The sequence below is a fragment of the Triturus cristatus genome, chromosome 5_1 (assembly GCF_964204655.1).
Source record: "Triturus cristatus chromosome 5_1, aTriCri1.1, whole genome shotgun sequence".
Lineage (NCBI taxonomy): Eukaryota > Metazoa > Chordata > Amphibia > Caudata > Salamandridae > Triturus > Triturus cristatus.
In genome coordinates, this window is record NC_140587.1 from 163,417,725 (window position 1) to 163,443,149 (window position 25,425).

At 48.5% G+C, this 25,425-nt stretch overlaps 1 protein-coding gene across 1 annotated transcript in view; it reads right to left on the reverse strand.

The window, feature by feature from the left end:
* Nucleotides 1–25,425, reverse strand: part of LOC146830518 (complement C4-B-like) — a 554,995-nt gene that overhangs the window by 268,462 nt on the left and 261,108 nt on the right. Inside the window, exons 20-23 of the mRNA XM_085604724.1 lie at nucleotides 10,426–10,565; nucleotides 9,387–9,596; nucleotides 8,370–8,421; nucleotides 6,574–6,663 (exon numbers count right to left, since the gene is read on the reverse strand). Of these exons, the coding sequence (XP_085460850.1) occupies nucleotides 6,574–6,663; nucleotides 8,370–8,421; nucleotides 9,387–9,596; nucleotides 10,426–10,565 (492 nt within the window). The remainder of the gene's footprint in view (nucleotides 1–6,573; nucleotides 6,664–8,369; nucleotides 8,422–9,386; nucleotides 9,597–10,425; nucleotides 10,566–25,425) is intronic.

Below are 25,425 nucleotides of genomic sequence, written 5' to 3' on the forward strand. Positions count from 1 at the left end.
ACGGAAGTTGCGAAAGGAAGACCTTCCAAAAGCCTCGATATTACTTGTAGCCTAAACCTCTCGACTGGGTCTACAATCCCAATGATTTCACCATGGCTCTGCTATCCTTAAACCTTTGTAAGGCCGAATCTGCTTTTTCCCCAAAGAGCTTCGACCCGTCAAAGGGAAAATCAACAAGAGTGGCCTAGAAATCGGGAAAATCCAGAAGAACGAAGCCAAGCCTGACTTCTTGTAGCTGTGGAGGAGCCCATAACTCTGGCTACTGAGTCAGCCATATCCAGGACTGATTGAATAACCTGTGTAGCCGCAGGCTGAGCGTCTGACATCTCTGAGCTTTCCTCATCAGGTAACTTGGGGGCCAATTGTTTTGCTGAGTCCATCAAAGCATGTATGTAACGGCCCAACAGAAAAGTGGCATTGGTCGATTTCAGTGCCATGCTAGAAGAGGAGAAAACTTTTTTAGCCGACTGTTCCATTTTCTTTGAGTCCCTGTCAACTGGGGCCTGTGGAAAAGCACCTGAAGATTGCTTGGAGCAGGATGCCTGCACCACCAGACTCTCTGGAGATGGATGAGAAGAGAGAAAATCTGGATCCCCTGGTGCAGTCCTATACCTTCTAGCCACAGCCTTAGAAACGGCATGCAAAGAGAGTGGTTTACGCCAAACCTTGAGAATAGGATCCAACAAAGCTTCATTAAAGGGTAATAGAGGCTCAACTATGGAGGAAGGTGAATGCAAAACCTCTGTCAACAAATTTGGTTTATATTCGGCAGTAGGTAACTGCAAATCTAAAAGCTCCGCAGCTTTCCTTATCACCAAATGGTAGGGAGCTACCTCTTGAGGAGGTGAAGCCCTTGTAGAAGAGAGTTCCCACTCTGGAGAGGTATCTAAACCACTTGCCTCTTGAATTCCCTCAAATTCATCCCGAGACTCTTCCAACTCGCCCTCCTCTACTTCCTCTCTACAATACGGCTCCTCTTCTAAAAGCCTCTGAGCCTCTCTCCGAGAACGAATCTGCGGACGCGGCATTGCTGGCGTCGTACGTGGCACCGATTGCTCCGGACCCGGCGTCGAAGGAGGCTCCGAAGGAGGCACGAGATCCACATGTGGCCGAGAGGAAGGCTCACCAGACGGTGCCGAGAATTCTATCAACGGCGTTGAGACTCTCGGTGCCGGAAATTTCCATGACGCGCCATTGGCATGAAGGGCATGAAAGGTGCCTGGGCATAGTGCTGGGGCACCCCCAAGTTGAATGCCAGCGGACCCACAGGACCAGAAGGTTCTCCAGATGGGAAAGCCGCCCTTGTAACAACTCCATACATAGTATTTAAAAAATGCGACAGATCCGCCCCTGGAGCCGGGAATTGTGGATATGGATTCGAGCCAGTAAACGGGGAGTGTCCGACGTCGGAACGATCGGATCCACTGCCTAATCCACCGGTTCAATCTCAGGCACAGAAGAAGATGGAACACCCTGAACCGACTCGGCATCGACTGCGCCGGAGTGCCTCTAGGCAAAGGAGACTTCTCTGGAGTTGCACGAGGAGAAGGAGAGGGTGAAGGAGATACAAAGTCCTTATGGTGACGTCAAGGGGCAGGCGAAGGCGACCTGAAAGCCTTACCCTTCGTTGAGCGGCGCCGAGATCCACGTCTTCTTCTTTTCTTGTGCTTTCTCGACTTCGATGTATGTGAAGTCGACGACTTCGACTTCGACTTATTACGCTTACGCCCTCTACCTTCTTTCTTCGCCTTGGCCAGAAACAACTTGGCTTCCCACTCTTTAAGTGCATTAGGATTCATTTTCCTGCAACAGGTAGAGTCCTCCACGTCGTGATCCGACGACAAGCACCATAAACAATCTTCATAGGGGTCAGTGATGGACATGTTTCCCCCACATTCCCTACAGGGCTTAAAACCAGACTCCCTTGAAGATGACATCACTTCTAGCAACAGTTAAAACAGAAGGAACAACAAAGTAACTCCACAAAATATGGAGAGTGCTAGAAAACCGTTACGCGTCGACGGTGCGGAAAAAAGGGAACTGACGTCATCACGCCGACGAGGCTCTCTTATGGCTCCGGTGAAGTCATGCAGAGTCGCGAGCGGAGCCAACGTCCCCATCGGTGTGGAGATCTAGGAAAACATTCTGCCGAATGCTGGCGCAGGGGATATTCATAAGTTGAGGAATCCACAAGCAGATGTATCCATCAGAATACCTTGTTTTGTAGAGTGTCTATAAGTGCTCCTAGAAATGTTAGTCGATGAGAAGGGGCAAGAATGGATTTTCAAAGATGGACTGCCAGCCCTAGAGAGCGGGATAGTTGCAGTCAGAAAGAGATGTCTTCTGAAGCCTGACGAAGAGAGGGGGCTTTCACCAGCCAATCGTCTAGGTATGGGAAGATCTGTAGGCCTTTAAGCCGTAGAAATGCTGCCACGAGAGCAAGGCACTTGGTGAAAACCCTTGGAGCTGAGCGAAGAAATACGAATGGTTCAGAAGTTGTAAGATCTCCTGAAGAGTAACCATGCGAAAGGATTTCTTCAGCAGGTACTTGTTGAGCTTTCTGAGGTCTAAAATGGGACGCCATTCCCCCAACTTCTTTTTTATCAGGAAAAAGCAAGAGTAGAAACATTTTCCTTTTTGAAAGCGTGGAACACGTTCTATTGCTCTTTTTTGAAGCATTATCAAAGCCTCCTTCTTTAATACCTGAAGATGGGGTGGCTTTGATCTTTGAGGTGGGTGATGAGGTGGCGTTGTGGTAAACTCTAGGGTATGGCCATACCTTATTATATCTAGGACCCATTTGTCTGATGTTATTTCTTCCCAATGATGCAAAAAATATGAGAGAAGGGTTTTCTTCAGAGAATACTGAGGTGCGGCAGTAGGCAAAGCGTTGTCACTGTTTACGGCCCAAATCTCTGGGCTGAGCCTGTTGTTTTCATCTAGGCTGTCTGGAGTAGGCAGTCTGTGGCGGTGCATGATATTGCTGTTGCTGCTGGTAGGATGGCCGGTAAGAGGTGTAGGTTTGAGGCTGGTATCTTTGATAACCTCCTCGAAAAGAATAATTTCCTCTGCCCCGGGCTCCACGAAAGAGGGTCTTTCTGTATTGGAGCGTTCCTAGAGCCGTAGCCCTGTCTGTATCTGTTTTGATGGTCAGCAAAGTGTCATCGATATGCTTGATTCACCATCAAATGGCATTTCCAATATCTTGCTTTGAACTTCAGGGCAGAACATAGTTGCCTTCAGCCAACCCTGGCGTCTCAGGACAACGGCTCCAGCAAGCTGACGGAAAGCCAAAGAAGCAATATCCATTTAAGCATCAATAATCTCGGAAGTTGACCTTTCTCCTTCAAGCAGGATTTTTCTAGCTTCCATTTTCTTGTCTTCCGGAAGGAATTCTAAAAATTGGGCAATGACCGACCACATCTGTCGATCGTACCTGGCTAAAATCGCAAGAGCGTTAGCAGCTCGAACAGTTGCTCCTGATGTGGTTGTGAACCTTTTCCCAATATTATCCAAGCGCCTCCCTTCCCTGTCAGTTGGAGCAGTAATGGCTGGTAGAGGGTTCCTCGATCTCCGTTGTGCGGCCTGAGAGATAACAGAGTCAGGCTTAGGATGACTTATTAGACACGCTGGAGCATCATCCGGAGCCTTGTATTTCTTGTCAATTCTGGGCAAGACAGGGATAACTGTGGCTGGTGTCCTCATTACTTTTAGTCCCTCTTCCCATATGTGGTCAACAATAGGTATAGACCTAACCTATTTTCTATATAAGTCTTTAAAATCATAAAGAAAGCAGTCTGATTGCTTTACTGTTAGGGATAGTTGAAAACATGATGCTGCTCTCTCAATTAAACCATGAAAGCAGCTGATGTCTTCTGGTGGAGACTCTATCATCTGTGGAGATGGAGACACTGGTGTAGATATGACATAGCAAAACACACAAGATGATGGACGGAATGTTGCACATTGGCAAAACATTCACCCCCAGTCACAGATCTGGGTTTAATCCATCGTTATTTTGCTCACCACGCCACCCCAGTTCAAACATGGCCAAATGCAAATCAGTCTTGACCCTGTGCCTCATGGGAACAGTCCAGATGGATTTAGGCCCAGATCTCTGTACTGGGGTGAATGTATGACATTGTTCTACATTCTGTCCATCAACTGTTGTTTTTGCATTTGTCACCCCGAGTGGGTAGGGGATGCCCAGACGTGGGTCCCGTGCTCTCCATGCCACTGGAATCAAGCTATCCTGGCTGAAGAGGGGTGAAACCCGAAACCTGTCCTAGGATGCTTGTTTCCAGTCCAGGGAGAACCTGGCTTGGCAGTTCGGGCTGGACTGTTCCCATGAGGCACAGGGTCAAGACTGATTTGCATATGGCTGGGTTCAAACTGGAACGGCATGGTGAGCAAAAAAACGATGGATTTAGGCCCAGATCTCTGTACTGGGGTGAATGTATGAAATTGTTCTACATTCTGTCCATCAACTGTTGTTTTTGCATAGATATGACATAGTCATCCCATTCCTCTCCTGTTTGACCTTCCTTTTGAGGCTGATTATCCTCAACTTCTCCCTCATCTGAGGTATCTGGATGTTGTTGCGGCCCACTAGTATCTCCCACCAGGGAGGATGCAGACACAGGTATTGAGGTACGAGGTGGTGATTCAACAGGCGGTGGTGGCGGAGGAGGTGGAGGAACAGGTGCTGATGGAAAACGTGTACGATAATCTCTTAATAATTCCTGAAGGTCTTGAACCAATGCGACAGGAAAGTGGACCATAGGTTCAGAAACTGGCTCCATATATTGGATTTTTGCATGAGGAGGGTGATATTCCTGTTGATAATATCCTCCATAATCCTCGTCATCATCCTCCTGATACTTTACATGTAATTGAGAAGGACTGTCAGCCAATCCAAACATGAAGGAGGTACAGGAGACATTATCGCAGGATTTTGCAAAAATTGCCTCGTCGACGGTGTTGTCGATGAGAACGTCGTCGACGGATACACTGGCGTAAGCTGCAAGGAAGATGGACGCTTACGACCACGAGTGGGGTACATCGTCGTCAGCTCATTGACGGAAACGGTGTCTGCGTCGTCGACGAGGACATGATAGAGTAAGCTGAAGCCGTCGTAGGTATCGTCGACGAGATTCACCGTCTCCGACGAGGTTGCTGACAAAAAGGTTGAAGTAGTCATCGTCAGGGTTGCCGTCGACAATGAGGTCGATGGCGGTACAGCAATCGTCATCACCGGAAGTGTTGTCGATGGGACTGTCGTAGAGTCTGTCATCGGCGATGGAGATTTTTTCGACGATGAGGAAGAAGAATCTTATTTAGAAGATGGTTTTTTCGTCGACGGGGATTCTGAATATAACGCTGTCAGTGGTACAAGGTTCTTTGAGACAGAGATCTTCATTGAATGGATCAAAGAATATTTGTCTTTTTATGGCTTTTCTCAACAGTAGGAAATGGAAGCTCTCCTTTTGGTGAGGTACCTTCCTCCTCATGACGAGACCTTTCTGATGTCTTTTTCTTGGAAACTTCAGGAGAATCAAGAGATCTCTCTCTCCTTTTAGGTGTTTCCTTTAAGGCCAGTGAGGTAGAGATCTCCTCATCCTCAGAAAGAACACCAGATTTTGATTTAAGTTATTGAAGCCAAATTAATAATCTACCCTCCCTGTCCTTGAGGAGCTTTGTAGAGAAGGTTCTACAGATTTTGCAGTCTTATACCTTGTGTTGAGGGTAAAGGCAGTAGATGCAGTTCTTATGTGGAACCTCAGCATGTAGTCTCTTTTTCCCACATGATCCACATGACCTAAAGAGTCCTTTCTTTGAAGATTCAGACATTTTTTAAGACAAACTCTGCTACAAAACTTGAAAAACAGAGAAAACTGAGCAGAGCTCAGGGAGACACGCTTTCACACGACGTGCAGTAGAAAATCTGAGGAATCAAGCCTTTACAAAAGAATGTGGATAGGCTATTGCACTGACTTTTCATTGCATGGTAGCCTATAGTAATTTTGCCTACTTCTTTTCTATGTATATCGTGGGACTCCCACGACGATGACGCGGATGATTCAAGCATGTGAATCTATGAAGGATCTAATACTGGAGAACACTGAAGATTTCTAACACACAATTGAAAAGCTTCCTTTAAAGATGCATATTTATGTTGCTTTTCTGCCCTCTAAGGACTGCTTTTTAGAATGTAACAATACATGGAGTCTTCCTTTGGCATTGCCACTTTCCAACTTATATAACCTTTTTTACAAAGTGGTCACAAAATCCTATTACACTGTCAACGTTTAAAAAGGAAAAGGCACATATGTTTTTCAGGAGAGCGTTTTGAATACTGCAGTGGTAGTTGTTTGGTGAATTGTGGCACTGACAGAGCAAACCTATTTTAAGAAGTAATTAGAAATTAGTCCAATATATCCTTGTCCTTCCTAACCATCCTAACCTGGACAATGGGGGTTCTTCAAATGGCCAGAACAGGCATTTTTAACCTAAGACAAATCTACAATTTGCGTTATTTGAGGCAACAGGATAACAACTGAGGTCTGGACTTACCGCTGACCCGCACGCTTATTCTAACATCTCCTTCGGGGATCAAATTTGACGGCTCTGCCCCGGGAATCTCAAATGCCCTGCCCTGTAAATCTGCGATAGGAAAAGACAGAGGAGTGAAAAAGAAGACAGTGAGAGGCAGACACAAACAAGGTTGAAGCAGACCAAAACCAAAAACAACTAAACTTCTTTCTGCTGGTTCAATATACAAATGTGAGATCTTTAGGAAAACTGAAAAGAGTACCAAAGGTAAGGACTTCAATTTAGGATAAACATTATAGATTTTACACAGCACACCGTGTCTGGGTTTACTCTATTTTATGTCACGAGAAAGTATTATTAAGCAATTCTTGAAGAAGGTGTTGCTTGCACTTTATAATTTACACAACATAATGAATAACAGGGGACCATATTATTGGATAGACTGGGTAATTATTTACCAACTCTTGATATCAATATTGCGTGTTTTTTACATTAACTAACACACATTGCACCAGGGGTTAATTTATTATGGGATAGACAGCAATATCATTGGGCAAGTCATGAAGTATTGAATTTGTTTTACATGTTCCACAATACATTACACCAGGTGTTATTCTGTTTTAGAACAGCTAGTCATTTCACTTTGTGATTCTTGAATGAGACTGCCTCAGGGTTTACAATTATTTTAATATAGATGGTAATAATATTTAGTTATTAGTAGTACATGTGTTTAATATTATAAACATTAGTCTCAATAGAGCTTTTTTTTCTGTAACCTTCTGGAATCTGACAAGGGAATGGCATTTGATGTCACAGGGTGCCCAGAGAAGAATGAAGCGTGAGCAGAACTGGGAAATTAGAATAATTTCAAATTAGAATTATTATGGGTGTATCCACTTTAGACTATTTTGTTTGATATGAATAATACTTTTATCATTAGACCAGGCCAAATACCATAACTTATTCATGTTACAGTTTTTTGTGTTTTCTCATAGTTTCTCAATAGTTGTTTTTCATTAAACATGACATTAATGGTCATCCCTCCCTTCTACTGGATGTGTGCATTTCCGGGGGAGTTTTGATAACAAAGTGTGTGCTCTAATTAAGAAATAAGGACTAGGATGTCAGGCATTTTCTTAGTTAATGTCCTAACAGAAGAAGAGTCACCTTTGGATATAACTCAACTGGGCTTTAGAAGACTAAAATTCCCTACCCAACCCAGAGACCATTTTTTCCATATAATCTGCAAGGAAACACAAAACTGCTACAACATATTTAAGCCTGGATCCCTAAACCAGCCTTTTGTAGCATATAATGCCTTTAGAGGTCTTCACCTAAGCACAATATTGACCAATTGTGTAGGGCACACCACACACCAAATTGTTCCTTGCAGTGATTATTAATTAGTATTATTGTTACTCAATTGCTGATCACTTCTTTTATCCACCGTAAAAGGCTAAAAGGCTCTTGGATTGAAACCTGTGACCAGCAGATTCTCAACCGGTGTTGAACAGGTTTTCCAGCCAACCGTAAATATTTTTCAAACATCCACAAAGTACTCTACCACCATCCAGAACAATCTTATGCAAACATCCTGGATCTAAAGATCTACACTCCTCCTATAGGCTGTAATGCATCTTACCAATATCCAGTCCTTAACGTTCCCACCTGAAAGTGGCCCATAAGTTCCCAAAGGAAAATTCTCATCATGCTGGACAATGTACAGAGGCACTGAAAAGAGTATCAACAACCAAAAACAATGTACTCTAGGACCAGCACAGAAACACCAACCTTTGGACATGAGGAATCATACTTACCATTGGTGTCAAGATTGTATGTTTGTTCTTCAAGTTTAGTTACTCCCTCTCTCTGCCAAAAAAGGAAAGAAACCATAGGATACTGGCGAGATGAAGTGAGACAGAGAGATTGAGAAAGGAGGTAGAGAAACTGATAATGTGGACTGTCCAGGAAGAGATCTGGGGAATATAGAGGACTAGACTAGAGAAAACTGAATTAGACACCTCTAGGTGCAGACCTGCATGTTCTAAATTACACAGAATGTAATACTGGATGTGGTCTGCTTTTTAGGCACTCTCAATTTTGGTGATGTAGGGAATCAAGGCACACTTGCAATCAAATATCTAGGAATCTGGCAGCTGATTTCAGGCTTTATTTTGAGAATCACTTGCTTACATACCACTGAGCGATTGTGTTTGCCACCAGCTATCTTCTCCACTTTGCTACCAAGCCAGACGGGTTTATATGTATCCCAGCCTACCACTAAATCACATGATAACTTGCTAAACTACATATCAACAAAGCCACTAGGTCAGTAGAGCATAACAAACTTGTCCACCCCTTCACATCTGAACTTGGCATCTATACCATGCCTCAATCCGGGCACTGGACCCTATTGCAACTTTACACGAGCACTAGAGCTCATTGTAACATAACATCTAGACCACATCTCATAATCAGCTACCAGTTCATATCATAACGTAGCAACAAGGCCAAGTTAAGACATAGCCACTGTAACTCATACCACAGTTGCCTCTAGACAACATTTCAAGTAGGCCAGTAGATCTCATGTCAGCTTGATGCCAAGGCCACATCTCATCTTACCAACTAATCCACATCTCGAACTAGCCATTGTGCCACATCGTAACTTAACCATTAGGAGACATCTAAACGTGAGACACTACACCCGCTCACCTCATTACTCTTTGTGAATGAGGAAGTACTGGAAAATGTACTGAGGATTGTGAGGGGATTCAAAGAGACAAGATAAAAAAGACACAGAGGGATAAAAAAGCAGACTACTGAGAGTTACTCACCACAATTTTTAGGAACTTCGTGATTTTATCTCCACCGCCAAGTGGTCCTTGAGCCAACACAGTGACGGGGATGTTCACCTTCGTCATGGGCACGATGGAAAAGGGCACTGCAACTGCAGAATTTTGGGGCACCCGCACCTTGTATTTTTTCTCCGGACCTGACGTGGCTTGGCTGCAGAGTCCTTCTGTCCTTCCCAAAGACACCTGGACCTAATTAAAAGGTTGCCAGCAGAGACCAAAGCGTGTAAACAGGAAACATACAGCACTGTTATTGGTTGACCTTCAAGAGAATGTTGCTACTAAATACTAAACATGGAATTATTCAAGAGTAGTGAGACTGTGATACAGAGGTGACAGTGCCTAAGGCAACCATCAGTACAGAGTGATGGAGCAGGGTATGCGACCTGAAGTGTTTGACGTTCATGTGCGCTGAACCAACAAGGACAGCTACTGCTCCCTATGAGCTTAGAAGGAGATGTACTGGTAAACAGAGATGACCTTGTCAGGAGATTTGTTGACTGACTTGACCTGCAGGACTTGGAGAACGTTGATTTCAAGCCTGTCTATGGCCCAGCCACTTTGACCTTTGAGGCACACCTGCTTGATAAGTAAACTCTTTGTTTCTCACTGGGTGCTTCATCTATGTTGATTGGATGGAGGTTTGGTTTGAGAATATCATGAGGCCAATCAGTTTGCAGTTAATGTATAATCACCTGAGGCCGTGTGATGTTTCCAGAGATGATGGCTAGTATTCAGCTTCCAGAGTGGTCAGTGCAGTCATAGCAATATGTAAATTTATAATTATGACACCACCTTGCTGCAGGAATGATCCTTACCTTCTACGCTGACTGGTTTGGTCTTCAGACCAGCTCAGCAACTGACTATGTTTGCAGAGGAGTTAAGTGATCCTGAACTTACCTATATATAATTACTTTGTTGATATTTTTTCTACTACATTCTGGTAGCATAATATTCTGTAGTTGATACTAATGTGGAATAGCTTGTCACTTCTAGTTAGATTACCCTCATGTTTGCTTACCTCCAGATCCTGCTCAACATAGTTGTAGAGGGTTGGGCGAATCTCTAGCTGTTCAAAACGCTTGACAGAATAAGGGAGAGGCAGGTAAATATGAAAAGGCTGGAAAACCTTCACTCTAATTGGTTCCGCAATACAGAATCCTAGGAAAACAAGAAGAAGATAATCAGGAAGGCACCCTTTGTATCTGCCTGTGAATAAACATGGGTGATCTAAGGACAAACCTAGGGATAGAGAAAGGAATCTGTGATTTTTTGACTATGCAGTAAGGAAGAAAAGGGGCACTAGTCATGGGAACTCAGGCCTGTATGCGTAAGTCACCTGGTTCTAATCCTCAGAGTAAGGAGAAGGAGTAGAAGTGGCAAGAGCGACTTGTGATTTTGCTGGAAGAGATATGGACAGGTGGTGGGAGCTCAGGTAAGAATACAGACGTCCACTGGTTCTATTCTTTACTGTGAGAGAGAAGAAGGGCAGGAGCTCCTCAGGGTTTTGAGGGAAGAGCTATGCACAGGGTTACAGAGAGGAACCCACTGGTTCAACTGGGTGTAAGGTAGAAAGTGTGGGCTAATGTCCTAGGGCTCCTTAGAACTATGAGCAAAGAGGTGTGGGCTGGTGCTGGGAGCTTAGGGAATAAGCAGGAGTCCCATGGTTCTAACCCTAGCTGTGAGGGAATATGTGTGGGCTAATGGAAAGAGCTCCTCATGGATGATGTGTGGGCTAGTGGTAAGAGATCCTCTGGGGTTTGAGGGAGGAAGGTATGAGCAAGTGGAGAGCACAGGCCTAGAGACTTTGGTCCACTGGTTTTAGTTCTACTGTGAAGAACCAGTGCGGGCTAGTGGCTAGAGATGCTGAAATCTTTTAAGGTATTGTGTGGTGGTGACATCGCAGGCCTTAAGACAGGAGTCTCCTAGTTATGATTCTAACTATGAGGGAAGACATGTGGTTTAAGGACACAAGCTCGTTATGACCTAAAAAGAAGAGCTGTGGGATGGTGGCAAGAGTTCTTTGGAGGATGATGCGTAGGCTTGAGAGCTCTTTAATGTAAGGCTAATGGGGAGAGTCCAATGATTTTAGACCTCCTAGAAAGGAGGTAGTCAGGAGGAGTGGTGAAATTTGCCAGTTACACACAAGTCCATTCTATTTAGACCTGGTGTGTGCAGAGAGATGTAGTCTTGTAGAATGAACTCCTCAGGGCTTTTAGGGAAGAAGAGTGCATTGTTGGTGAAAGAACCTCAGGGTTTTGAAGAGGTATTGGCTAGTGGCAACAGCTAGCAAGACTGTGGGAGAGTAGCTAGGGAGCAAGTGGTGTGAGGGAGTAGCTAGTCAACAAATGATTCCAATCCTTGCCATGCCATGTTATGCTATTTTTATTTGTTTAGTGAGCCAATCCCCCATGAGGGTTTTTGGGTGCTTTGCAGGTGGGCAAGCAGCTGTCGTCTGGTGAGGTTGATCAAAGTGCCATATTTTCAGCTTCTTGCAGAACCCGAGAAGCAATGAGGAAGCTGGGATGTGGTGAGGGAGGTTGTTCCATGTTTTGGCGGAGAGATATGAGAAGAAACGGGCTCCGGCTATGGATTTGCGGATACAGAGAATGCATGCCAGTGAGGCGCCTGGGAGGTATGTATTTAATTTGTATTAATTTATTTATGTATAAAGTTTGCTGATCTTTTGTAGCATCCTAAGGATGTGGTAGCAGGAGGCGGTCACTGCGCCTATTTGGGCTGTGATGTTGAGCTTGTTGTCTAGGATGCTTCCAAGAATTCTTGCATTTGTGGTGGGGGTGGGTGAAGGTCAGAAATTAATTGGCCAACAGTTAGAGATCTCGGCAGAGGCTTTCCTTCCAAAGATCACTACTTCAGTTTTGTCTGTGTTTAGTTTGAGGCAGTTGTTTTTTAGGTCTTGCATAGCGTTGCAGCACAACGCGCTGTTCGCTTTGCGAGACATGCAGTATACAGTATAGTGGGGGGAAGCTCCGCCCACTTTCAATCCATGTTTTTGATTGGCCTATATGAGAAATGCTGCATCCTGATTTGTTTTCGGCTTGTTTGTCCCTCCTCCTAACAGCCATGTCGTCATTTATCTCCTTCCATGGCTATCAGCCCCTTTACTTTGAAAACTCTTTTGTTCCTCTGGCACCCCCCCCTTCCATCCCGCAGTCTGTAACTTCTCTGCCTACCACCACCCCCCTCCCCACTCCTGATCATGCCTTCTTGGAGACACACGCTTTTGTTTATAATGCAATAGGGCTCGCGTTAGACGAGTCTTATTGCATTTTGAAATGCTTGTTTTCTCCTGGGATTGGCTGGGATTGGCTGGCTGAGTCTCGCACCTTATTTTGCCTGACCTGTCCAGGCGGCTATATTGCGCATGCGTCGTCCAGCAGCTGCTAAACAGACGCTCCTGCGCATTAACAGGAACTGAAAAAAAAAGCAGCAGAAGCATAAACAAGCATTTACAATGCAATGGTCTCGGCAATATTATAGGTAGAGCTATTGGTATTGCTCATTTTTTTATCATTTTTGTATCCCTAAATAAATGGCATTGTCATGTCTATTGGCCCCCGCACATGCACTGTAGCTCTAGGCTGGCCTGGTAGCACTTTTTGGAGCCCTCTCAATAAGTCTCGCCAGACCAGCGCATGCGCTGGGTCAGGCGAGACCAAAAAAACAAGCATGCAAAAAGCCAATTTCGAGCAAAAAGTGATTCTATGAATTGTTTTCTATGAAATGCTGAATGCCATTCATTCTGAAAAATTCCATTAAACAGTTTAGGGAAAATGGCTTCTCAGTAATGGTATTCCATTAAATTGACTTCAATGAAGTCACATGCAACCAGGAAAACTTCTGTGAACAGGGATGTTAAGAGTGGCATAACTATTAGTGGCGAAGCATGGGCAGTGGCTCCAGGGGCCCAGATATACGAGGGGGGCACTGATTGCTTTATTTTACTACCCATCCAGCAGTCAGAAGGTCCTTTGTCCTTGCTTGCACTAGGGCCAAGGGTACCCTAGCTACACCACAAATGTCGAGTATTATTTACCAGCCATGGTCTTCTATTCAGCAGCCAAAGCATTGTGGGAATAGTAGTTCTGGCTTATCTCAACATGCTGCCCCATATCAAATGGAGCCATCGGTTAACATTAGATGGGGGCTAGAGACCCCTCTTCAGGGAGAGATGTTACGTCACCAGCAGAGACCCTTCTTGAGACATCGGGGAACAAGAAGATCACTGTCTGCGCGTCCAAAAAATGACACTATTAGCAGATGAAGCAGAGGTTTCCAAGGCTTGGAAGTAGGCATAACTTCGATGGTAAAGTTTAACAAAGAAAGGCCTCTGGCTGGAACTAATTCCTGACAGCTGCAGGGCACAGCTGGCGGCTGACCAGGCACACAGAGCCGGCCAGGGAACAGCAGCTTTCTGTCCCCGCCTCGGCTTCCAATAGTGAACCCTTGTGAACTGACATCCAGCTTAGCTGGGGGCTGTGGGGCGAGGGAGTGGGAGGGAGCGCTGAAATTTATTTCCAGATGTTTCTGGGAATGATGGAGGGGTAGAAATATCAGACCAAGCAACTGAGGAGGGCATTTGATTCAGTTTTGTGCTGGGTAACAGTGTTTTTAATGTGCTAATGTAAAATTCCAGATGTTTCTGGGAATGATGGAGGGGGTAGAAATATCAGACCAAGCGACTGAGGAGGGCATTTGATTCAGTTTTGTGCTGGGTAACAGTGTTTTTAATGTGCTAATGTAGCGCAAAAAAGTCTCGGCTTTTCATCAGTGACCACCGAATAATTAACAGAGACGAGGATGAAAGCGGAGCCTGGAAGCTCGTGACTGGCCCCTCTTACCGCAGAGTATTAAGACACAGAGGTGGGGGGTGAGATAGCGAGTGAGGGGGGGCAAGAGTAGAAAAGAGAAGGGCAGGGGAGTGAGAGGGATAGGAAAATAAGTGAGCGTGACAGAGAGATAAACTTAGAAAGGGAGAAAAGACGACAACCAGGTAAGGGAAGAAGAGACTGCTAAAGAGCGAAAATAGGGGGACAGGCAGAGAGGTACACCAAGCAAGGAATGTTATGTTATGTTATGTTATGTTATGCAGGTTTTTTGTATAGCGTACGGCTACTCGAAAGAGTGTCCCGACGCTTTGAATTGCACACTAATCGCAGAAACACAGCAGGGAAAATGAACAGAAACAGAAAAAGAGGAAACCTGATAGGACCTGAAACTAAGAAGTGAAAAGCCAAGTTTTAAGCCCCTTCCTAAAGGCCAACAAGTTAGGGGTGCTGCGCAGGGACACAGGCAATTTATTCCACAGCTGAGGCGCTAAACATTTAAAGGAGCGGCCACCGATGCGAGCTCTCTTCGCGCGGGGCACTACAGCAAAAAACAAGGCTTCAGACCTGAGCGATCTGGCAGGACGGTAGAAGGACAACCTTTCCTGGAGATATTTTGCTCCAGATCTGTACAAGGCTTTGTGTGCCAGGGTGAGAGATTTAAAAACTATCCGCTTCCGGACAGGAAGCCAGTGCAGAGCCTCCAAAAGGCCCGAGGCTCTGGCACGGCGAGGTAGTCCAAAAATAGCACGTGCTGCCGAATTCTGAACGACCTGTAGTCGTTGAAGCAGGTATTCTGGCAGGCCGAGATAGAGAACGTTGGAATAGTCTATTCTCGAGCCTATCATCGCCTGCACCGTGATCTTCCTATGTTCCTCCGATAGCAAGGGAAGGAACTTGCGAAGCATCCGGAGTAAGCCAAAGCAGGTCCCTGTGAGACCGATTACCTGCGAACGTAGTGTGAGGCCATTGTCGATCTTAATCCCAAGGTTTTTCGCTACCTGGGACGAACTTGCTGGTGTAAACATGTTCTCTGGCCACCACACTTTCCAGTCCGGGTCCGAGCTGCACCCAAAGAAGAGGACCTCGGATTTATCCGAGTTGCACTTGAGGCTATTATGATGGAACCACTGAAACACAGCCTCAAGGCAACCCTGGATCCTACCTCCATCGAAGTCCGCACCCCTCTCACAGGTGAAGAGGAGCTGGGTGTCATCGGCATAAGAAACGATCTGGGCCCCGAAAGACTCCGCCAGGGCCGCCAGAGGGGTCATGAAGATATTAAATAGAGTCGGGCTCAGGACAGAGCCCTGAGGAACTCCGACACCCAATGGCGACATCTCGGCGGAGCAAGCAGAAGCCCAGACCGATTGTCGACGACCTGCCAGGAAAGATCGAAACCACTGGAGCACCGTCCCACGAAGACCAATCTCTGAGAGTCTAGCAAGCAGACCCTCATGGGGGACGGTGTCAAAGGCCGCCGACAGGTCTAACATCACCAGCATCGCTCTCCCACCCGAATCCAGCACCTCCTTTATCGCCTCCGAGACTTCCAGGAGGGCTGTTTCGGTGCTAAGATTGGCGCGAAAACCCGACTGGGTAGGGTGCAGTAGATCGTGGGCCTCCAAGTAATCGACAAGCACCCTATGCACCCTATGAATGTGACAGAGGAAACGAGGGCGAGCACGAAGTGCAGAGGAAGGAGGGAGAGAGCAAGCGGAGCTAAGAAAAGGGGGGGGGGAGGTGGAATAGCGGAAGGAAGAAATGGGAGCCAAAAAGGAGAGGGGGAGATGGAGGAGAAATGGATGCGCGCGAGAAGTGCTGAGGAGAGAGAGGCTACGGACGCAGGGGCCCAATAGGGAGCGCGCCAAGCCCTCCAGGGCAGAACCGCAGAAGCAACATGAGACTGAAAAGTCGAGGAACATTAGAGTTGCGATGCTGGCACTGGGGGGGGTGGTTCGGAGGGTTTGTGAGTAGAGGGCTGCCTTTTGCCGCCTGTTCTCTGCAGCCGGTGAAATCCAACCCCGAACCCCCGAAAAACTACTGAACATGGATGGCGCCCTGATCCTTTCTGGAAGCCTGTGCGTGGAGCACTGATTATCCGTGCATGGGGTCCTGACACTCCATGTAGGGCTGGGACCTGGGTCACCTGTGGCCGTCCCTGCGAGCCTGACGCCTTCCCGTACTCTGTGCTTGGGGCCACAGGACAGGGGGCCGGCCCTCCTCGGACGCCTGGTCCTCATTGGAGAGTGTGACGGAGTATACTGCGGAGGGCCGGGCCAGCTCCCCGCACCAGGCCTCACATTCCTGCTCAAGAACTTTTGCCTATTTTAGTAAAAGAAGGAAGCCTATGCAGAGAGGGTAAGGGAGAGAGAAATACGACTAAAGAGACGGGAAAAAACAACAGGGAGCGAGAGAAACCTAATGGGACTCAGAGAAAGGTGCAATAAGCATAGCAAGAGATAAAACAGGCACACCGCTGCCTTTCTCCGAGGCGAAGCAGAAATGCCTCGGAGAAACGCAGCGGCGGTTTCAGATTCGGGGGCGTGTTTTGCTGTTATCTCCTCCAGCCATTGGCTGGAGGAGATAATTAGACTTTCTGCAAAAAACACGCCCCCGATCCGAAAAGGACGGGGCCTGATCGGAGTGACGGGACCTCTTCTCCAATGGCTGGCCAGCATTGAAGAGGCCAGCCAATGGAGAACAGGGGAGAAGAGGGGCGGGTTCAAGCCCCTCTTCTCCAAGTCATTAAATCTCCGACTTCCGGTTCTGCCTTCGGCAGACCGGCGGTCCTCGACCTAAAAACGAAAGTGTAGCGACCAGAAGACCCGTGACTGGAAGGGAGGGGCCTGGCTACACAGGGGCCGCCGTCGTTGAGGAAGTGACGGGAGCCCAAGCCTGCCGCACACAACAGCAGCGCTGCTGCTCAGCTGCTAGTGGGTCCCTTGTTTTGTAAGTCTATGACGTTAAATATGCAAGAAGATTAGCACTATCAGTGCTTGCTTGTTATGGAATCCCCAGGTCCATACTAAGAGTACGCTGGCAGGCCCCTCGCCCTTGCCCCATCATTGAGGTGGGGGTTCGGATGCGTGCGGTTTGATTCAGCCCTCTGTTGTGAGGCAGATCACCCCTCCATACTCGGTGAAAAGAGTAAGGCATTGCAGTCACCAGCCCACATTTCCGCGGGAGTGCCGCGGCCTCATTGGCCTGCCCTTTGCTTCGATATAACGTCTGTGGACCTAAAGATAAGAACTAATGAGAACTGAAGGGAGAGAAATGGTTGTGGGCGATGACGGGTCGCTTCTGCCAACCCTTCTCGTAGAAAATATTTTGTTCGCTAGATTTTAAAACGGCTGCTTAGAGCAAAGCGAGGAATGCCGTGAAATGCTTTCTTTTTGTAGGTGAATTATTTGTACTTTTTTACAGCAACGAAATTAAAAAGCAGTGTATTTCGTCAGCTCTGGCACTGCTCATTGTTCAGTGTATATTCAGTGTATTCAACCCCTAAAAGTCACTCGGACTTTATTACAGAGCGCATCTCTGTGAAGCTGTGTTTTAGTACTTGAATCGTTTTCATTTATAATTGGTAACATAAACTTCCGAGTTGTCATCTAAAATGTTTGACTGAATGTCAGTCATTCCTTTGGCAAAAAAAAACCTCTGTTCTTGCTCATGTTTGTCTGTGCCGTGTTTACCCCCGCCCTCCCACCCGTTGTCTGTGCCGTGTTTACCCCCGCCCTCCCACCCGTTGTCTGTGCCGTGTTTACCCCCGCCCTCCCACCCGTTGTCTGTGCCGTGTTTACTCCCGCCCTCCCACCCGTTGTCTGTGCCGTGTTTACCCCCCCCCCTCCCCCTTGTCTGTGACTTGTTTAAATTTGTTGTAACTCAATGCCAGTCGAAATTATAAACCCAAATATAAAGGCACAGACGATGTGCGTGCAACTTTGTAAAGGTTGGAACGTGATATGTTCATTGTTTTCCCTCATCTTGTTTTTAATAGTAGTGTGATATTGCAAAGCGTTTCTTATTCTATATTAATGGTGCAGTGCGTCATGAATGTTATTGTGTGAAGAATTTGTATGCAACCTGCAAATAAAGAACAGATCCTAAGGGAAGTCTCCCCGTGCTCAGCTTGGGGTACGCTCCCAATCAAGAACGTGTTGATATGTACAGGCACTGCCAGTGACGCCGGAAGGAAGGCATGGCAGTGACCGGTGCCAGTGTTTCGCTGTATGAATGCTATCACTTTGTGTCGATGGCGTACTTTCAGGCGGTGCAGTTCGGGGCCAGTGTAATACACCCGGTGTCGTCTTTGCAGTGCATGGAAAGTGAAGGTGATCTAGATAAAGTTGTATACATCATAAGGCTAGAGACAGGCTATCAGACGTGACCTTTCTGACCTTCGAAGCAGTTGCTTCTAACACTTCTCTCTAAGCACTCTTGCTGCCTCTGCTAAAATTGTGTGTGGCCGATTAAGCAGCAGATGTGAGCAGTCCCGCGCTCCACCAAAATCTTGTCCACTCTCTAGAGCTGGATGTCACTGCCTCTCCCGCCCACACCGCAGGAGGTCAGAAGCTGACGTCACTGGCTCTTTTTCTGGCTTTCCTTCATGTAATTAACTGTACCCGTGAGAGTCAGTCGCTGAAGCACCATTGTCAAATGCTTTTGTAAATCAATAGATATAAATGTAGGTGCTCAAAATTGATTTATGAGCCTGCCTCGACTGGCATGCTGGCTCCTCACACTTCCAAAATTCTCACCACCTGCTGCCTGCATGTACAGTGCCCAAAGTTGAAGTGCAGAAAATGAGTGAAGCGAGCAAGCCTGCCTTCCTTAAAGTGGAATTCAGGTGAGGGCTGTCCCTTAAAGAACATTTTTTTTAAAAAATAGGTACATTTGGCCTTTTTACACCATTATTTTCATTTAAATTTGTTGCAAAACGAGACAATATTCATATTTTGAATGACCATGCTATCACGGTCAGGAGGAGACTGTAATCAAGAAAACAAAATAACCACAGCAGTGCCTTCCAGAAACACGCCGCGGAATGGAGTCGGTGCTGTAAGTGTGATTAAAAAAAGGTGATGGCCTCTCTGAAAGGGCCATGCCCAAAGATTCATAACTGAATCTTTCCAAAAAGGCATGGTCTATGTGACCAAGGACATGGATTTAACATACTTGAATTCGGAAAAAAAAAAGATTGCAAATTCGACACTACTTGAGGTCTGTGGAAGGGGGAGTGGTCTTTGGTGTGTGTGTCACTTCTATTCCCCCCTTTACATCACTCTCCTATGCAATCCCTGCTAGACAGTTGTCTTTTTATTCCATACAACGTTGTCTGTGTTGTCTTTAGTACTGCCCCCCACTTGTTGTCCGGGTTGTCTTTACTTCTGCCCCCCTCCTGTTGTCCGTGTTTTCTTTAGTTCCCACCCACTTTCTTTGTTGTCTTTACTCCCACTCCCTCCCATTTTCTGTGCTGTCTATACTCCCACCCCCCACCCGTTTTCTGTGCTGTCTGCACTCCCACCCGTTGTCTGTGTTGTCTGTACTCCCAACCCCCACCCGTTTTCTGTTGTCTGTACTCCCACCCCCTCACCCGTTTTCTGCGTTGTCTTTACTCCCACCCCCACCCATTTTCTGCGTTGTCTTTACTCCCACCCCCCACCCGTTTTCTGTGTTGTCTTTACTCTCACCCCCCATTTTCTGTGTTGTCTTTACTCCCACCCCCTCCCATTGTCTGGGCGTTCTTTACTCCCGCCCCCCTGTTGTTGTCCGTGCTGTCTTTACTCCCACCCCCACCCATATTCTGCTTTGCCTTTACTCTTGCCCGCACCCGTTTTCTGTTTTGTCTTTACCCCCGCCGCCACACCCGTTTACAGGTTGTCTTTACTCCCGCCCCCCACTCGTTTTCTAGATTGTCTGTACTTCTGCCCCCACCTGTTGTCTGGGTTGTCTTTACCTCCACCCTCCCACTTCCATTGTCCGTGTTATCTTTACATATCCCCCAACCGTTTTCCGTGTTGTCTTTACTCCTGCCCCCTCCCATTGTCCGTGCGCTCCTAACTCCTGTCCCCCTGTTGTCGTCCGTGCTGTCTTTACTCCTGCCCCCTTCCTCACTTACAATGTTGTCTGTGTTGTCTTTACTCCTGCCCCCACCCGTTGTCTGTGTTGTCTTTACTCCTGCCCCCACCCGTTGTCCGTGTTGTCTTTACTCCTGCCCCCCACCCGTTATCCATGTTGTCTTTACTCCCGCCCCCACCGGTTTTGTCTTTACTCCTGCCTCCCACCCGTTTCCCGGTTGTCTTTACTCCCACCCCCCACCCGTTTTCTGCGTTGTCTTTACTCCCACTCCCTCCCGTTTTCTGTGCTGTCTGTACTCCCACCCCACCCGTTTTCTGTGCTGTCTGCACTCCCACCCGTTGTCTGTGTTGTCTGTACTCCCAACCCCCACCTGTTTTCTGTTGTCTGTACTCCCACCCCCTCACCCGTTTTCTGCGTTGTCTTTACTCCCACCCCCACCCATTTTCTGCGTTGTCTTTACTCCCACCCCCCACCCGTTTTCTGTGTTGTCTTTACTCTCACCCCCCATTTTCTGTGTTGTCTTTACTCCCACCCCCTCCCATTGTCTGGGCGTTCTTTACTCCCGCCCCCCTGTTGTTGTCCGTGCTGTCTTTACTCCCACCCCCACCCATATTCTGCTTTGCCTTTACTCTTGCCCGCACCCGTTTTCTGTTTTGTCTTTACCCCCGCCGCCACACCCGTTTACAGGTTGTCTTTACTCCCGCCCCCCACTCGTTTTCTAGATTGTCTGTACTTCTGCCCCCACCTGTTGTCTGGGTTGTCTTTACCTCCACCCTCCCACTTCCATTGTCCGTGTTATCTTTACATATCCCCCAACCGTTTTCCGTGTTGTCTTTACTCCTGCCCCCTCCCATTGTCCGTGCGCTCCTAACTCCTGTCCCCCTGTTGTCGTCCGTGCTGTCTTTACTCCTGCCCCCTTCCTCACTTACAATGTTGTCTGTGTTGTCTTTACTCCTGCCCCCACCCGTTGTCTGTGTTGTCTTTACTCCTGCCCCCACCCGTTGTCCGTGTTGTCTTTACTCCTGCCCCCCACCCGTTGTCCGTGTTGTCTTTACTCCTGCCCCCCACCCGTTATCCATGTTGTCTTTACTCCCGCCCCCACCGGTTTTGTCTTTACTCCTGCCTCCCACCCGTTTCCCGGTTGTCTTTACTCCCACCCCCCACCCGTTTTCTGCGTTGTCTTTACTCCCACCCCTCCCGTGTTCTGTGTTGTCTTTACTCCCGCACCAGCCGTTGTCCATGCTGTCTTTACTCGACAGATGGGCCCTAGGGCCTGCCGGCTCCTGGGCGTTAGAGACTCTGGTGCGTGCTTTGGGTCGCGTCTTTTCATGATATTGAGGTAATCTGGGCACTGTGCAGACAAAACGGGTAGCGAATATCGCGTGAAATAATATCTGCACCATTACCGGGACCAGGATAGATCGGCGCCGCCCTCCGGTGGAGGTGGCGTCAACCGAGCAGCAGATATTATTATACAGAGGGGGCGAGCCGCGAGGTCGCGTCCACATTCAGTGAGGCGCGCATGGGGGGGTGGAACGGGGTCAAATAACACTGCTGCTGTTACCTATACTCCCCCCCCCCCCCCCCTTTGGCAGCAAAAGCACTCACCGCTTGCCTGATTATGCACCCAGGCCCACTTAGCTTCCTTGCAGGCACGCGGGGAACACAGCACACTGTATCCTCAGAGATTGCTGTGGTGTCGTGCAATCTGGGTGCTTCCTGAAGGTACGCTCCAAGACCTTGCTTCGCCAGCCGTGGTCCCGGTCTCGGGGAAGCACGGCGCAACGTGGAATTTCCGATGGGGGTGATCGTCGCGCCAGCGCGGCAAAGATCAAGCTTGCGGCTCAAGCTTGCGGCGCAGGCCCCATCCCCGACAGCGGGGGTAACCCGAGTCATTGTGGCTTAGCGGTGAAGGTCCCTGACTCTTCCATCAGCATGTGTACCCCTGAGGGAGGGGGGGGGGGGCAGCGTCGCTCCCCCTGCTGATCGTTACGGTGGAGCTACTCCTAGACGCTAAAACCACAAGTGGTTAAACGCCCATCACTGACATCTGCTGTAATCTGCTGGTCGGGAGATAATAATCCCACTCGACGTCCGTCAGACAGTTCATTTGATGGACTAAGGCTGATGCAATATATGGGGGCAGTGCCTGTATGTATTGGGCGGCGGTAATGGTGGGTCGCCACTGTTCCCTCGATGTTTAGGGTAAATGCGGTGCTCAAGATCAGGGTCATTCGAGCAGGTAATGGGGTACTGTGCTCCCCGTGCCGTGCGTAATGTAAATACGGTGCTCATGTAAGGCGCTCCATTCCCATGGACGGATGCGTGCTGCATAGATTGCTTGGCCACACGAATTTAGCGTCAATTCCTTCGGGTCGTGTTGGCGCTAGATGAATGCAAGCTACGATTGCTAGCTATAAGCGCATGTGTAGGCATTGCTCGCAAGATTTCGATTGTGATCATATTCCCGCGCATTAGGCGATTCAGGACCTTACTCTTTGGCGCGTATTACTGTTTAAGGAACTTCGTCGCTGCGCTGCCGCCTCTGCCATAAAAGTTGAGCTCACGTAATCTCCCTGGCGAGGAGGTGGGCCGTGGGCTGCGCTGCCGCCTCTGGTGCGAGTAAGCAGGGGTCGAGCCGCGAGGTCGTGTCCTCATCCGGTGATCCTGGGCAAATCTTCAACCCCGCCACCGCCTCGAGTGGGGGCCGGTTATGAAGTAGTGCGTAGGTTCGAATACTTGCACGCACGCGAGACGTAATGGGATCGATGCCCGCACTCTCCGTTAAGAGGATATGGGCATACATTTTGAAATCATGTAATCCCCGTGATGAGGTGGTGGTCCGGCTGCTGCGTGGCCGCCTCGGGTGCGGTACAGCAGGTTGCGAGCCTCGTGGTCGCGTCTACATCCTGTGATCCAGAGCAAATCATTTAATCCCCCCGTGCCTCGAGTAGGGTCTGGGTGGGGCTTCGACTCATGGGTAGTAGTTCCGGATGGACGAGCATTGGATTAGCACGCGAGGGGTAGAGGGATAGAGGCCCGCACTCTACATGGAATTTGCTTAAATTGTCAATTGACGTAATCGCCATGACGAAATGGGTGCCCTGGCCGCGCCACCGCCAAAGGTGCAGGAATCTTGGCCGCGAGCCTCGGGGTTGGGTTTCGACGCAGGGGAAGCTGCTCCGTATGGTGGAGCAATTGCTTTGCACGCGAGAGGTAGCGGGATCGATGCCCGCACTCTTCATTAACATTAAATATAATTAAAAAATAAAAATAAAAAATAAAGCCTCGTGCGCGTGTAGCGCGTCTGCCTCGCTCCCGTGCCACACGCTAGTGGGTCACAGTGAGTGCCGTTATAGCACGTGAACGAAATGTGTAATGTAAATAAGGTGCTCATGTAAAGCGCTCCAATACCTTCGCGCACGTTAGTTGGCTTGGGAGCGGCCGCATATAGTAGGCAACAGGTTGGTTGGCTGCATACAAGGGCGGATGCACGGTGCATCAATTGTATGTGCACAAAATCGCCGCCAAGTCCTGCAATGTCGGCGATGAACACGTAAAGCGCTCCAATACCTCATTTGCGCGATATATTAGGCATCAGGTTGGTTGGCTGCCTAGCAGGGTGGATGCGCGATGCTTAGATTGTATGGGCACAAGAATGCCGCCAATTCCTGCAAGTCGGGTTGGCGCTATATATTATGCAGGCGGTGTTTGCTGGTTGCCTATCAGGCATTTATATGATTCACGAGGATGCATGGTTTTGAAACCGGACTCACATGTATGCATTGTCACAAGAGGCGCATTAGGTCACGTCACCTCCTTTCCACCTCGTGTCCATTTGGCACGGCGCTCTTATACGGCGCTACAATACCACAAGTCCCTCCCTCCCAGAGCTGCATCAACGGGCTCCCTCCCGGGTGGTGCTTGCCCCTTAGCCCAACTGCATGCGAGGCTGCATAGCCAGCCATGGGCCTTTACTTAACAGCAGCCACGACTCGCGGCACACGGTATGGCGTTGCAGGTGGGCAGGCTACCTCCCCTACCGGGCTGCGCAAACCGGTTGCGGGTGAGGGAGAGGGGGCTCTTCCAGTGGCAGCATCTTCCCCCCCTAGGATGGTAGGTCCATGCAGCCACGGAAGCCAGCGTCGTGTGCTGTATAGTTAACAATGTAGGAACCGCTCTCCCCTATCTGAAATTGATCGCACCTAATGTTCTGCTGAAATAATTCACCCCAGCGTTTTCGCGGGCACGGCAGGCCATGGATTTAAGTGATCCCTTCGTGGGTTCCCGGCCCGTCTGCTGCGCTGCCGCCGAAGGGCGGGAATGTGAGCTGCAGGGTCGCGTCGCCATCGTTATGCGAGTTCACGCTGTGATGGTGTCTCTGGGGAAGTCACTGAATCTCCCCATGCCCGGATATGTATGCGAGCTGCTGGACCTGGCCTGCCTGGGTCCCCGAGGGTCCGTGCCCGAATATGTATGTATATGCGGGGCCCATGTACTGCGATCCAATACCGTTGGGCGAGTCGCGCGGTGCCTCTGGGCAGATCACGTAGTCTCCCCGGGCCCGATTATGTATGTAAATGCGGTGCTCATGAACTGAGCGCCAATACCTTCGGATCGAGTTTGCGCGGTGACATTGTCTCTGGGTACATCAATGAGTATCCTTGTGCCCGAATATGTATGCGAGCGGCTGGACCTGGTTTGCCTGGGTCCCCGAGGGGCGAGTTCGCGCGATATAAAAGAGCTATTTACTGCACGGATCGCGCAGTCTGATCCTGACTGCACGTGACGCTTTGTAACCTACATCGCGATCCCTGCCGACTACGAAAATCTTAAAGCCAGTGCGCTCCCACATGTGCGGGTCTGACTCCGCCCCTCGCCTTTGCGCCACGTACCCTGCTCTCCCCGAGTGTGTGTATCTCTGATGTCAACGGCGCCGGGGACGGATTGGGCGGCTAGCACCCCATCGCCCCACCCGGCCAGGTTTGGTCCTTCCGGCAGGGTCTGACTGGTATAGGGCGGACCGGCGTAGGGCTGAACAAATCTCTCTGTTCCACATCTTGAGTCCGAGGCCCCGACTACGAATGGCTGGG